Source organism: Heteronotia binoei, chromosome 15 (assembly GCF_032191835.1).
Source record: "Heteronotia binoei isolate CCM8104 ecotype False Entrance Well chromosome 15, APGP_CSIRO_Hbin_v1, whole genome shotgun sequence".
Classification (NCBI taxonomy): domain Eukaryota; kingdom Metazoa; phylum Chordata; class Lepidosauria; order Squamata; family Gekkonidae; genus Heteronotia; species Heteronotia binoei.
Window position 1 is genome coordinate 28380034 of NC_083237.1, and position 14749 is coordinate 28394782.

The window sequence follows — 14749 nt, forward strand, 5'->3', positions numbered from 1 at the left end:
TCCAAGGTACTGGGGGGTCCTTGCAAAGCCTGACTGGGCTGCCTGAAACAGACCCATTTGCTGGCAAAACTGTAGATTTTTAGTCAGGACAGAGGGTACATGCTGTCCCAAAGAGAATAATAATTTGGTTTATCTGCTCTAGGTTGAGAAATACCTGGAGAAATTGGGGTGGAGCCTGAGGAGGGCAGGTTTGGAGAGGGGAGAGACTTCAATGGGGTGTAATGACAGAGTCCCTTCCACAGTGGCTGTTGTCTCCAGGGGGAACCGATCTCTGTCGCCTGGAGTGGAGATTAGTTGTAATCCCAGGAAATCTTCAACCAACACCTGGACATTGGCAACCCTAGTCAGAGAAAAAAAATATATTGTGTAGATTTTTTGTTCACTTTTTATTTACAGGGAGGGAGGGAAATGATTATGTGGGGGGGCTAAGAGTTATCAAACCTCGAGGGTTGAGAAAGGATAGGGAGTAATTTGTTCCTCAGTTTTTCTCCACTAGAAACCAAGGTCACCTTCTAAAATTGGTTGGCTGTTAAAAATGGATTATAGAAAAGGAATTTCTTGACAGAATACAACAAGGACTTAAGTGAATTCATACCCAGGCCCTTAAACACAATTGTTGTGCTTCAATGTCCACATTCACTGCTGCTAGGGTTCCTGGGTCCCTTCTGGCCACCAACAAGGGATGGGAGTGAAGGGTTACCAGATCCGGGTTGGAAAACTCCTGGAGATTTGGGAATAGAACCTGGGGAGGCCAGGGACCTCAGTGGGGTACAATGCCTTAGGACCCACCCTCCAAAGCAGCCCTTTTCTCCAAGGGAACTGTTCTTGTAGTCTGGAGATGAGCTGTAATTCTAGGGAATCCACAAGTCCCACCTGAAGGCTGGCATCCCTAACTCTTACACATGCACAAACAACAACTTGCTTTTGCACAAATGCGATCATGTGCATTCCCATCTGCAAGCCTACCAATTTGTGTGGGTGTGTTCACAAAGGTACACTTTCCCTCTTGGTCACCTGATCACGAATAGCTGCTCTTGGGCCCCCACTGCCACAGCTCCTGTACATAACGGCACTTGCAAAGCAGTGTCTTAAGATGGGCAAAGCTGATTAAGGGAAGAGACAAGCTGATGCTTTGGGAGGTGGGGGAGGAGGAAGCCCTGAACTGCCTCCATCTTGCCTTTGCTGAAGGCAGTGTGAAGGCACCAGCCGAACTGGAGAGAGAAAGCCAGATCCAACCTCATATTTGCTGATCTTGGAGGGCCTAGAACTCCAGGGTTGCCTGGGAAGAGGGTGAGTAAAGGAGGGAGGGAAATACGTTGGATTCTTAGAGGTTAGAACCTAGTTTTCTCATACTGATTGTTAGCTACTTTGGTGTCTCGTAGCGAAAAAGCAAGGATATCAGCATTTTGAACAAAAAAGTGTATATTTTAAAAATGATTGTTGAAAGGGAAGTGCCTTTGGCCACCTGAAGTCTCAGCAAGGGGAGCTGGCTTGAGTGATTTATGGGAAGGAAAAGGGAAAGCAGGAAAAGCCTGGTTTCTCCAGGGGGGAGAATTTGATCTGATGGGGCTGTTCCCTGAAGTTATAAAAAACAATTAATACGGAATCCCATTAGGCCTCCTTTTCCTTCTGCTTGCCAGATGCAGTCGGATCCTGTTCCGGTGCCACCATCTCCAAGACCAGATGTGTAAGTTCGGGGACTGCTGCGGTGTGCATTTATGCATGCTCTTGTGTGTGCGTATGTATGTATGTGCAGGCTCTCTTTCTTAATCCCCGTTCAGCTAATTCTGTCCTGTCTGTCCTGGAAGAACAAGAAATGCCTCCAAGGGGAGGCCTTCGTGTTTTTAATCCACACCTTGAGGTCAGTGGCACTGAATACATAACCTACTTTGCAAGGCTGCCATCAAAAGACACGTCTGTGCTGGAGCCTGCACCCAGTTTAGCAGTTGTGGCTTTCGCCCAGAAGGAACAAGCGTAGATTTGTAGCAGGCAGCACAGAGAGACTCTTACAACTTTGTTCTTATGAGAAGGACACACCAAAGTGAAAATCAATGTGATGTTTCTGGGGTAGATATCATATAAAGTTGCCAACCTCCAGCTGGGGACTGGGGATCTTCCATGTAAGTAACTGTCAAACTACAGAGGTCAGTTCCCCTGGAGAAAATCGTGGCTCTGGAGGGTGGACTCTGTGGCACTGGGCTATACTGGTCCCTCCCTCCTCAACCTGGCATTGGAAGCTCTAGGTCAGGGGTGGCCAGACTGCAGTTTGGGAGCCACATGTGGCTCTTTCGCACTTACTGTGTGGCTCTTGAAATCTCTACCTCCTCATCAGCTGGCTTGAAGAAGGCATTTATCTCTTTAAATCACTTCTCCAAGCCAAGCCAGCTGGCAACTTGGAGAATGCATTTAAAGTTAAAGTTGCTTTCTTTCTATCTCTCCCCAACTATTTTCCTTCCTTCCCTTTCCTTTCCCTTCCCTTCATCTGATGTTCATGACTTGCAGCTCTCAAACATTTATTTTATGTGGCTTTTACATTAAACAAGTTTGGCCACCCCTGGATATAGCACCATCTATTCTCTTTATTCATTCCTGAGAAAATTCAGCATGGGAAAGGATCCACCACTCAAAAATGTGTGAATTACGAATGCACGTGTTGAGTCGTCATTCACATATTGAGCTGTCAGCCCTTGATCTTGCATCATTTTCACTGGCCAGATTTTTTTTCATTGCTTCCAACAGGAAAAAAGCCCAGTGGTGACCACCAGCTGTACAAACAATAGCCACCTCTTCATCTGACATAATAGCATTCTGTATGTTTACAGTCACCCTGACATTGATGGGCGAGGCTAGCCCTATCTTGTCAGACCTCAGAGGCTAAGCAAGATCAGTCTTTGTTAGAACTTGGACAGGAGAACACAAGGAAGCCCAGGGTTGCTAAGCAGACAATGACAAACCACCTCTGTTCATCTGTTGCCTACACAGTTGGCCTAAATCAGCTGTGATCAAAGTTCCCTCTAAGCTGTGGAGTCTTGTGAGCAAAAATTCAACTTTGGGAGCTACTGGCAGTAAAGCTGTGAGCTACTACATAAATTAGTTTGCTCTAGGGCCATTTCTCCTGAGCTGAGGCAAAAAATGTGTGAACAGGAGGCTAAAAAATTGTGAGCTAGCTCACATTAACTCAGCTTAGAGAGAACACTGGCTGTGACTTGATGACACTTTCCACCACTTGTGGTGCAATGGTAAATGTACCAGACTGGGCCTGGGGAGACTAACATCCCGCTCAGCTCTGAAGTTCGTTCACTGATCTTGGGCCGGTCATTCTCTCTGTCTCAGCCTCATCTGCTATGGTTGTTGTGAGGATAAAATGGGAAAGGGAGAAACTATGTGCAGTTCTCAGAGTTTCTTGGAAGAGATGGTGGGATAGGAAATAACAGGAATATGGATAGTATATTATCTGGCAGTGTTTCTCTGCTCAAGTCCCTTTCCTGCTCAGAACTAAAGACCCCAGAGTTCTTTGGAGAGAAGCAACAGTAACCTGCATTGAGTTTTAGCAGATCTGTCTTATTTTTTAAAAATCTCTCTTGAGAGGAACTGATTAGTAGGGTTGGTAAGAAAAATTAAATATCCCATGGGTAGGCTTACCAGTTTCTGGGTGGGGGTCTCCAGGAAGTGATGCCCATACTGCAGAACTCAGTTCCCCCAAACGGCAGCTTTGGAGGGTGGACTGTGTGGCATCCCATCCCATCCCCACTCAGTTCCCTTCGCTCCCTAAATGCCATCTTTCCCCAGACACCACCCCCAAATTTCCAGGAATTTCCTAAGCTGAAGTTGGCAACCCTACCTGTCGGGATGGGGGAGCAAGCAAACCCCCTGTTGGTCTGGGCATGCAGCCAAATAATGGGCTTACCAAGCAGAGGATTTGGGGCCTCCTTAAGGACAGGAGAGGGGGAGAAACTCCTCGGGAGTAGGACGGCATTGCAGATTTTGGCCTACTGGTGTCCCTCAATGGCAATCAGGGCTGTTGACAAAATAAGGTCGATTTTTGAAACGATGTGGATGTTTCCTCAATAAAAGGTGGTCCCCTGAAAGCTCATGTCCTGCATCATGTGGTTGTTAGCCTCCAGGTGCAGTAGGGTTGCCAGATCCACACACACCCCCAGCCACCAGTGGGGGGTGGGAGAGTAGGGCTGCCAGATCCAGACTGGGAGGTCTGTGGGTGGAGCCTGCAAAGGACAGGGACCTCAGTGGGGTATAACAGAGTCCACCCTCTAGAGCATCCATTTTCTCCAAGGGAACTGGTCTCTGTAGCCTGGAGATGAGCTGTAATTCCAGGGGCTCTCCAGGTCCCACCTAGAGGCTGGCTTCCCTAGCGGGACAGCACTCTGCAACAGGCCAAGGTGTGTGTGTGGGGGGGGGGGGGAAACATGACTTGGCCTCACCTTGAATCCTTGTGAGAAAGGCTGTCCATCAATAAATTAATTAATAAATAGATAAAAGTTGAAGCATTTGCAGGGTTAGGCTCTGAGGTGATAGAGCAGATCCACTAGCCTATAGCAGTGGCTTTGGTTTCCACCTGGCCTCTGTTCATACCTTAGTAAATAAAGCAAAATCCCCCACTGCCCCACACTCTTTCCTCCAAGGCAAACCAAACCCCTGTTAGTGCAGCCTCTGCAACGTCTTGTCATTTAGCAAAGGGAAAGCACATAGCATAACAAAGGTCAGAGAGATACTCAAGGGAGAGAGAAGAGAGGGTTTGTGGGCTATTGTGCACCAGCCTCTGGGCAATCCTTTCTCCTGGCTGGGCTGACCCTGCTAATTGACAGGTTAGCCATTTGTACTAGCAGGATTTGCCACTGCGCTTGCACAAAATGCAGATGCTGAGAGCATGGAGTATTTTGCTGCAAGAACCTCTCCTGGTTGTTTTGTCAACAGACGCTTACAGCTCTTGTGACATTTTGAGAACCGTTGTGTTTTGATGGAGTAACCCACCTGTGCCATTTCTTTGCAGCCCCCCAGCGACACCAAGTAGAAAACCCTCGTCTGCACCTGCCAGGTAAGGAAAGACCAACAGGCTGCAGCAGTTTCTGATGGGATCTGTAGAGGGCACAGTGGAATTGCGTTGGGCTGTTCCTTGAAGTTCACACAGAGCCTTTTTGTCTCAATCAGCTAATACGAGTCCTTTATTATAACGAACACCATTCTAAACAGGATAGAGACAAGACAGGATTCTAAAGTAGCCAGCTAAACTAGGATGAATGGAGATGTTGGAAAGAATGTCCTGCTCTGGTTGCAAGATTGGGGGGTGAGGAGAGAAAGAGAAGGTGTTATCTGGATGGAAGGAAGATTCCCTGAGGGTAGCAATCTACACATCTCAGGGACAGCACCAGAGCACTCGAAAGGAAGAGATGCACAGGTACTGACCTATCTAGTTCTCTATAATCCCTCTTTAGGTTTCTTTTTATTGCCCTGCTTTGTATGAGTGCTATATTAAGTGACTGAATTGTCCAAAAGGGGAACTTTTGGGATGTACGAAGATTTTGTCAATTGTAAAAATTCCCATGAAGACAAACAGCAAGACTTAACAAGCAGAGTCACAAACTTTGGTGCAGCTCTGCTTAGGAATGCACTGTCAAGGGGGAATGACTCTGGTTTTCAGAGGTGCCCTAACTCCCACTCCCTCCTCGTTTTGAACTCTCTTCTCCAACAGTGTGAACAATACAGGAATTCCAGAGAATTGTGGGTGTGATAAATCAAAATCATTATCTGTGTGAAGGTGGTTTAAAGCAGGGGTTGCCAGCATGGTGCCAATGGGCATCATGGTGCCCACCAAGACCTTTTCTGGTGTCCACCAAATGACTGGGGCCAGATAAGGTTTTTGCCAGCAAGGCTTCTGATTGGTTGTGCAGATTTTTTTAAAAAAACAACATTGCTTGGGCAGCAGCTGCCCCCACAGCACAAGAATGTTCATTGTGTGATGGCAAGGAAGCTGGGGCAGCCATTTTGTAGCTGCACCCTCCACACAGTGTCAGAATTCCAAAGGTGCCCACAGGTTCAAAATGGTTGGGGGACCCCTGGTCTAGGGATGCCTGCCTAGGCACCTTCCCACCCAACCAGTGGCTGTCTCTTGGGGCTTTTGTGAGGTCACAAAGTCACTTTGGTGCTATAGCTTTCGGAATTCCCAGGAAGGAGCAATCCCAGGTAGCAAATGCAGTTTGCTCCAGAGCTGGCAGGCTGATGCCACATCTCCGAATGTACTGGAATCTGTACTGTCGCCTCCGGTCTCTCTCCAGCTCATCACCTGAGGTTGACTCTTCCTTTTCTTCTAGAAACGGCAGTGATGAAACAGCATCCTTCCGGCAGCAGAAATTAGAATACCAGGTACCATGGGAGGAAAGGCTTTCTGGCCTGTATTCTTGGGAGAGGGCAATTCCAAGGGACATGTCTCTGCCGTCCGATGTTCGCTTCATAGTTTCCTGAATGTGACGCAGCTTATATTCAGAATTTGGGCAAGAGCCATCCATGGGGTTTTGTTGTAGGCAAGGAAAAGAATGGACAGAAGCTACAAACTGAGGGAAAACATTTAACACAGCCCTCCCCTGGCTTAGAGAGTTCTCTGGTGGTAGAAAGTGCTGTCAAGCTGCAGCTGCAGAGAAGGGGTGTCGAACTTATTTGTTATGAGGGCCGGATCTGACATAAATAAGACCTTGTCGGGCCAGGCTGGCCCGTATTGGGCTGGGCCATGTAAGATTAGGTAGCATAGCAGAGATATAAACTTTTTAAAGGACACAAACACGACTAAAGATTTAAAAAAAAACACCTTAAAACGTGCTTAAAACATTAGCACTTGTTGGTCTTCAAGGTGCTTTCTTTGTATTTCTCCCATGGGATCCAGGGAACTGGGCAAAGGAAGCTCTGGCTCTTTCCCTTCCTCCTCAGGGGACCAGGAGGGGGAGGAGCCTCAATCAATGGAGAAAATAGAGGTTTTGCTCTATAGCTCCTGTGTGATTGAGCAAGCCTTGCAAAGCAAGATGAGATGCAGAAGGAAGCAAGAGAGAGGGAGAAGGAAGCAGACAAGAGCCAGTTGCTCAGGGGGCTGATAGAAGCCCTCTGGGGGCCTGATTCAGCCCTCAGGCTGCATGTTTGACACCCCTGCCAAAGAAAGAGACTTTCAGAGGTCGTTTACCATTGCCTGCCTCTGCATAGCAACCCTGGGCTCCCCTGGTGGTCTCCTATCCAAGTACTAACCAGGGCCAACCCTGTTTTGCTTCTGAGATCTGATGAGTTCAGGCTAGCCTAGGCCATCCACATAAGGAAAGTCTCCTGCCTCTGAGAGTTCTCCAGTCCCCACCCCCTTAACCTGGTTGCATAGTCCACTGAAACCCAGAGAGGGATTGCAAGCATTGGTGGGACCTCTCTCGTTACCACCAGGTCCTAACAAGATCAAAAGCAGGCAGAGAATAGGGCCGGCTGAAGGATTTTTGATGCCTTAGGCAAACGATGACTTTGGCATCCCCTCCACCACTCAACAGAGAGAAAAGGGAGAAGTTTACAATGAACACTTTACATACTGGGCATTCAAAATGAATAATGTAAAAAAAAAATAGAGAAGCTTTTAGGAGGCCTTCTGTGCTCCATTATGGAAGCCATGGAAGGCAAGAGTCAGCCTGTATGCAGATTCTAGAAGCCACTTATTGCCAGGATTCTTTTCATGCCTATGAGGGAGCTCCTCTTGCCTTTTTGGGGGAGGGACGGTGGCTCAGTGGTAGAGCATCTGCTTGGGAAGCAGAAGGACCCAGGTTCAATCCCTGGCATCTCCAAAAAAGGGTCCAGGCAAATAGGTATGAAAAACCTCAGCTTGATACCCTGGAGAGCTGCTGCCAGTCTGAGAAGACAATACTGACTTTGATGGACCAAGGGTCTGATTCAGTATAAGGCAGCTTCATATGTTCATATGTTTTTGGCTCCCCTCAAAATCTGGCACCCTAGGCTATTGCTAGGGTTGCCGTTCTCCAGGTGATGCAGGGGAAAAGCACAAAAGCATCCAGAAACAACCAACAACTCTGGAAAACTTGTGCAATGATATATTCAGTACAAAAACATATATAATAAAGTGTAGAAAGTCACACCAAGCACATTCCCCAAGACACAGTCTTATCTTTCTCGTGCAAAGTTCATAAATAAAGTGAATGTCTGGGGAAAACTTTCCTGAAAAGCTGGGAGCAGAGATTCCAAGAGTAGTCTTTTCCATCGAAACTGATATATAGCGATATTCCACTGAGGCGACAGCGCCACTCCGAAATTTTAGAAGCGGCAGATTTATGAACAAAAAGCGATAAATCGCTGGTACACAAAAGCAGCAGAGCGCATTAGAGCGACAGGGAGGCGCATATAACTCTGTTTCTCCAGAGGCTTTAACAAGCTTCACAAATCCTAAAAGTTCATAGAAAGAGGCCTCTTTCTTCTGCAGAAAATGTATTAAGCTAATGCTTTCTATGAACTTTTAGGATATGTTAAGCTTGTTAAAGCCTCTGGCGAAACAGGGTTATATGCGCCTCCCTGTCACTCTAATGCGCTCTGCTGCTTTTGTGTAACAGCGATTTATCGCTTTTTGTTCATAAATCTGCCGCTTCTAAAATTTTGGAGTGGCGCTATGTTGCCTCAGCGGAATATCGCTATGTATCAATTTCAACAGAAAAAGACCTCTCTTGGAATCCCTGCTCCCGGCTTTTCAGGAAAGTTTTCCCAGGACATTCACTTTATTTATGAACTTTGCACGTGAAAGATAAGACTGTGTCCTGGGGAATGTGCTGGGTGTGACTTTCTACACTTTATTTATTTATATGTTTTTGTATTGTATTTATATGTTTTTGTATTGAATATATCATTGCACAAGTTTTCCAGAGTTGTTGGTTGTTCATGGATGCTTTTGTGCTTTTCCCCTGCTTTACTTTTCCACGTTGCTCTTTTGGTTGCTCTATTCTCCAGGTGATGGCTGGAGATCTCCTGGATTTACAGCCAGTTTCTAGATTACAGAGATCAGTTCCTCTGGAAGAAGAAGAAGATATTGGATTTATATCCCACCCTCCACTCTGAATTTCAGAGTCTCAGAGCAGTCACAATATCTTCCTCCCCCACAACAGACACTTTGTGAGGTGGGTATGGCTGAGAGCTCTCCCAGAAGCTGCCCTTTCAAGGACAACCTCTGCCAGAGCTATGGCTGACCTAAGGCCCTTCCAGCAGCTGCAAGTGGAGGAGTGGGGAATCAAACCCAATTCTCCCAGATAAGAGTCTGCGCACTTAACCACTATACCAAACTGGCTCTCTTTGGAATGTGAACTCTATGGCATTCTAACCTGCTGAGGTTCCCCTCCTCCCCAAAGGGATTCCTCTTTGAGAAACACACATTCAAGACACTCCTGGGCATGTGCCAAGAGTTCTGTGGTTCTCGATGCTACCTTGTGTGACTTCAGCCTGGCCCAGAAACAGCAGTATCCCAATGTCTGATTGAGGGAGGGAACTGTTGCAGGGCCTGTAAGACAGAGCTGTTCCACCAGGCATTCAACTTCTGTTCACCTTTTTTTTATTCTGTGGCCTCCCTGCTGCAGGGGCCCTGATGAAATCACTCTGGTGGCCCATTTATCTTATACCAGCTGGGGGATGTATGGAAGGAGTGGAGCAGCTGATACCACTAACTGCAGAATTGGAGTTTGTTTTTAGACTGTATCTTGTTTTATTATATGTATCTGATTTTAACCCTATTATTGACTGTTGTTACCCGCAAAGAGCCCATTTGGGAAAGGGCGGGCTATAAATCGAAAATAATAAATAAATAAATAATAAAAATTTTAAAATACAAGCTCCATACTTCACCTGCCTTCTCTTTCCTGACCTTCTCTCCATGTCCCCTTCAGCGCCGTATCATCGAAAAGAAGCAGCGCCGCAAGCGCCAGGAACCGCTTATGGTGCAGGCCAACATGGACTCCAAGGTGAAAGGGCGTCGCGGGGGGCGCAAGTCTGAGGAACGTGTCCCATTGATGGAGTCTTGCAGTGAGCACAGCCTGTTCAATGGTAAGCTTGCTGGCCCAGTCTCCAGGTTGCAAATACCCCGCAGTCTAGTCTGCTGCTCTTCCTCACTCACATGGGCAGGCCTTAAGAGAATATTGACAAGCAGCACACAGCATTCCAACCAGTGAAGAAGCATTCTTTAAAAAAAAAAAAAAGTTCAGTGTAAAGCAATCTACTCACTGCAAATTTGCATGCATTTAAAAGAATCAGTGCATTTTAGCAGGGCCAGCCCTAAAAGCTTTGACGCCCCAGGCAGAAATAGCTACTTTCCCTCCCCCCCGCCATTCTCTCCTATGAGCCCATACGCAAGAACACACTCCATTCTTTCCTACGGGCCCACAGGATAGAATGGCCCTCCATTATTTCCTATGGGCCCATAAGAAAGAATGGAGGGATCGGACCACCGCTGCGGTGCGACGTTAGAGAAGGGGTTTTAAACTTTAAACCCCTTCTCTGAGGTCGCGCTGCAGAGGCAGCCCAATCCATCCATTTTATCCTTTGGGCCCATAGGATAGTATGGACACCATTCTGTCCTGTGCTCACATAGGATAGAATGGAGTGAAGGGGAGGAAGAGTCTTTGCCAGAGGTGTGTGAGGGGGTAGATCTCCCTTCTGTGTTTCCAGCCTTGGTTAGAAATACAGAAGGAAAGGAAGCCACCCTGCACCTCTGGGGCATGCCCAGGAGGCGAGGGGGGTGGTAGATCTCCCTTCTGTGTTTCCAGCTGAGACTGGAAACACAGCAGGAAAGCCACGCTCCGCTACAGGCAGGTACCCTTCCTCTCTCTCTTGCAGCAAGGTAGGGTGGGAAGGGCACCCCAGCAGCTGCCTTAGCCCTGGCTGGCTGCCTTTGCTTCACCTCCCGATTCAGATGGAAGGCAGAGCAAAGCCATCATGTCAATAGCAAGCTGGGAATTTGCCTAGGACACTGGGAGGATGGGGGAGCACCCAATCGGAGCCCCACCTGCCTGGCACCCTTGGCAGTTACCTAGTTTGTCTAGTGGCAGGGCCAGCCAGGCATGTTAGCCAGTGGTGGGATTCAAATAAATTAACAACAGGTTCTATGTCCTAATGACTATTTTAACTATACCAAAAGATATACTGAAAGGTAGTTTAATAATTCACGCATTAAATACTGCAATAAGAACAGTAAAAGAGGTAAAGACAACTAAACTGTTGTTAATTTATTTGAATCCCACCACTGCATAAGACCACCCACTAAATTCATTTATAGGTGAGATATGAACCTGGAGCTTTGTGGTTTGTGGCTGAGCCACTAAACTATACCAGCACTGCAGGTTAGGGAGCGCTCTGAAGGATTGTGTAGAAGAGCTCTTTAAAAGCTGCACCCTGCCACAAAGATTCCAGTTGTATATCGTTACAGTTGGATCAGTGTTTTTCACTCAATGGATTGGAAGCCACATGTGGCTCTTTGGCATGCTTTTCTGAGTACTGTTCCCCAGTGCAGGACCTGGCCCATGTTTCAGGAAAGTAGACCAAAGACTTTGCCTAATGGGGCTTGTGGCTGATAGCTGGTTCTCACTTTGAAATAGCCACCAGTGGAACAGGTAAGCTGCAATCCTCCTTAAAGTGCAGTCCTCCTGCCAGGGATGGAAATAAATATGGCTCTTTTGGTTGATGGCAATCGTAGATGTTGCTCTCCATGAACTACTGAATGAGTAGCCTGGTCTCGCTGCCCTATGGAGCCCGCCGTTTCCTCCAGCCTCACCTTCATCGGGGCGCAGAAAGCAAAGGCGACCCCTTCCTCCTCCTCCTGCTGCTCAGCGGTGAAGGGGGAGGCGGCGGTTAACAGCAGGCGCCCGACCAACAAACGGTTCTATAGAACTGATGGCACATTAGGTAACGGTTCCATAGAACTGGTGCGAACCTGCTGAATCCCACCACTGATGTTAGCTCTAGCTTTTCTTTTCCGCCACTGAGGGAATTGTCCATTTCAAAGAAATCCATATTTCTCTGGGCCTCCTTCTGATTATTTGCAGCCCCATCCCAAGCAGAACTACACTCTTCTACTGATGTCAACTAATGGGCTTAGAATAGAAGGGTATAGATTTGCTTAGGGTCACCAGCCTCCAAGTTGGCCTGGAGAATGGCTAGAATTAGAACTAATTCCAGACTACAGAGATCAGTTCTCCTGGAGAAAATGGATGCTTTGTAGGGTGGACTCTATGGCATTATACCCTGCTGAAGTCCCTCCTCTCCCCAAAGCTCATCCTTCTTAAACTCCATTCCCAAATCTCCAGGAATTTCACACCTTGGCATTGTCCACTTAGGTGGACACGATCTGATTTAGTAATATCTGTTCCCTCCCTTCACATGGGAGGTGCCATTATGTAAAAGAATGTAGCACCATAGCGGCAGAAATTGCTGTCATGATGTGGGAAGCCCTCTTTTCACTCCATGCAATTGCTCTATAACTTCACCAACGCAGTTGGTGTGTGTGAGCTGGGGATGAGTTGAGATTTAAACTCATATCTTTGTGTATTGAACCAGAGATTTCGCTCCTCAGCTAAACAGGAGGTGTCTAATAAGTATCCTTCCATCTCTCCTTCCAAAGGCACAAACAGTCCTTTCCTTGTGGATCCTGTACCAGAAGCCCATTTGGGCACTCACCCATGGAGCGGCTCTGTGCAAGTGAATCGAATCCACAATGGCCAAGGAGAAAGCGCAGGTAACAGAAGGTTCTAAGCTGGCAAACCTCACCCCCTCACTCACCTTACAGTTCCTCCTACAGACTCTTCCCCATGGCAATCCAGTCCAGTGGTCTTCCACATGCTCCTCAGGTATGTCATGCAGCCCCCTTGGCTATATGAAGTATAAAAGGAACATATGAAGCTGCCTTATCACACTCTTGATCCATCAAGGTCAGTATTGTCTCCTTACACTGGCAACAGCATTCCAGAGTTTCAGGCTGAGGTCTTTCACATCACCTCCCACCTGGCCCTTTGAACTGGAGATGGTGGGGATTGAGCCTGGGACCTTCTGCATGCTAAGCAGATTGTACCCATGACCCACGATAGCTCCTACCTCTCTTTGTGCACATACCAAGAAGAGTGGTAGGAGAGCAAAGCAAGATCACACAGGAATGAAGAGGATTCCTTTTAGCATAGGCAAGTTCAGAGTCCTCATCCCCACAAATCACTCTTGCCATCTCCTTCCACCCCAAGTCAGTCCCCCAGTGCTCCATGCATACTTGCAGCATGGAATCCTCCCTGCTGCAAGTATAGGTTTAGGTCATAGCACTGGCTCTCTTGTTCTTCCTGTCATGTGACTCTGACATCCTGTGGTTTCCTGACACGTGCTTTCAGCTTGGTGAACTCCAAGTCTGAAAAAGCTCAAGATCTTCTTAGAGAACACAGGAGTCCTATTCTCAGGCAGGACTGGATCTACATGTTTTTTGAGGGGGGGCAAAATTAAAAAATGGTGCCCCCTTATGGGCCATTCTATCTTATGGTCCCACAGAATATGATGGACTCCATACCCAATTTGGTGCCCCCCTTCCTTTGGCGCCCAGGGCAAGCACCCCCCTCTGCCCCCCCCCCCAGATCTGGCCTTGTTCTCAGCTATTGTCACACCCAGAGGAATCAAAGAATCCACATTCCTAAAATATTTATAGAGACAAAAGAAGACTCAGAAGACACAAGAGGACTCAGAGACAAAAGAGGACTCAGAAGGGTCAGGTCAGAAGTCCTTGGCTGATGCCTGTGTCAGGCAGCTTGATGAGAAATGTGACTGAGAAGTTGCAGGAAAGGATTGCATAAGCATTTTACCTTCCTTGGGTCTTAGATCCCTCTCAAAGGGCTTGCTGGCACTCATTAACATTCCCAGTCACACCAGTAAACTGCAGGCATCTCAAAGGAAAATTAAGATGAACTTAATTTTAAGTCTCAGCCCTGAACTTTGTCTTCAGTACCAGAGTTTAGCTAGTTTTGTAATAAGGGCCAACTTAAATATTATGTCTGTTGCCTGGTCATGAGGACTTGCAGCAGGAGACCGTCTGTAAATTCTGCATAGGGTGCTGCAGGGGCCCAATTCTGGCTGGAACCATCCTGCAAGGAAGTGGGGCTTTGGGCTTTTGCTTCCTGCTGCACCATTTCCATAATCTGACGTAGTGCAGGGGAGGGGAGGGGAAAGTGTGTTATTTGCCCTATTGTGAAACTGCAAGTGCAAGCATTCAGTGTATGTGTAACCTCATGATGGCAAATCGCACACACACACACCCTCCACCAGTAGTGCTGTTTCAAGTCAGGAAAAATGGTGCAGCAGGCAGTAACCCCTCTTACCTCTGTACCTTACCTCAACCAGAATTGCAGCATTTGTCGGTTGAGTTCCCAGGGGGCACTTGCAGCTGTTGTGTTGCAGTCACAGAGTAGACATAACATGTAATTTGACCCTAATAATAAACTCCTAAAAGAGGCAGTAGGGTGGCCAGACCGTCCCGGTCTCCCGGGAAAGTCCCGGTTCTGGCCACCAATTCCCGGCTCCCAGGCTGGCTATACCGGGACCATTAGAGGTCCCGGTTTAGCCTGCCAGAGAGCCAGGGGCCGCGCGGGCGGATGGGGAAGGCGGCGAGTGAGGGAGGAAGCATCCCTGCGCGTGCGCAGGGCGATCGTGGCGGCCTCTGCGCATGCGCGGGGACGCTCCCTCCCTCGCTCGCCGCCTTCCCCGC

General features: G+C 47.7%; 1 protein-coding gene across 1 annotated transcript in view; it reads left to right on the forward strand.

Annotated features, from left to right (window-relative positions):
- The first annotated feature begins 1163 nt into the window (after positions 1–1163).
- Positions 1164–14749, forward strand: part of TULP2 (TUB like protein 2) — a 33785-nt gene continuing 20199 nt past the window's right edge. Inside the window, exons 1-6 of the mRNA XM_060255677.1 lie at positions 1164–1290; positions 1641–1687; positions 5009–5053; positions 6327–6378; positions 9912–10068; positions 12638–12751. Of these exons, the coding sequence (XP_060111660.1) occupies positions 1641–1687; positions 5009–5053; positions 6327–6378; positions 9912–10068; positions 12638–12751 (415 nt within the window). The 5' untranslated portion in view covers positions 1164–1290. The remainder of the gene's footprint in view (positions 1291–1640; positions 1688–5008; positions 5054–6326; positions 6379–9911; positions 10069–12637; positions 12752–14749) is intronic.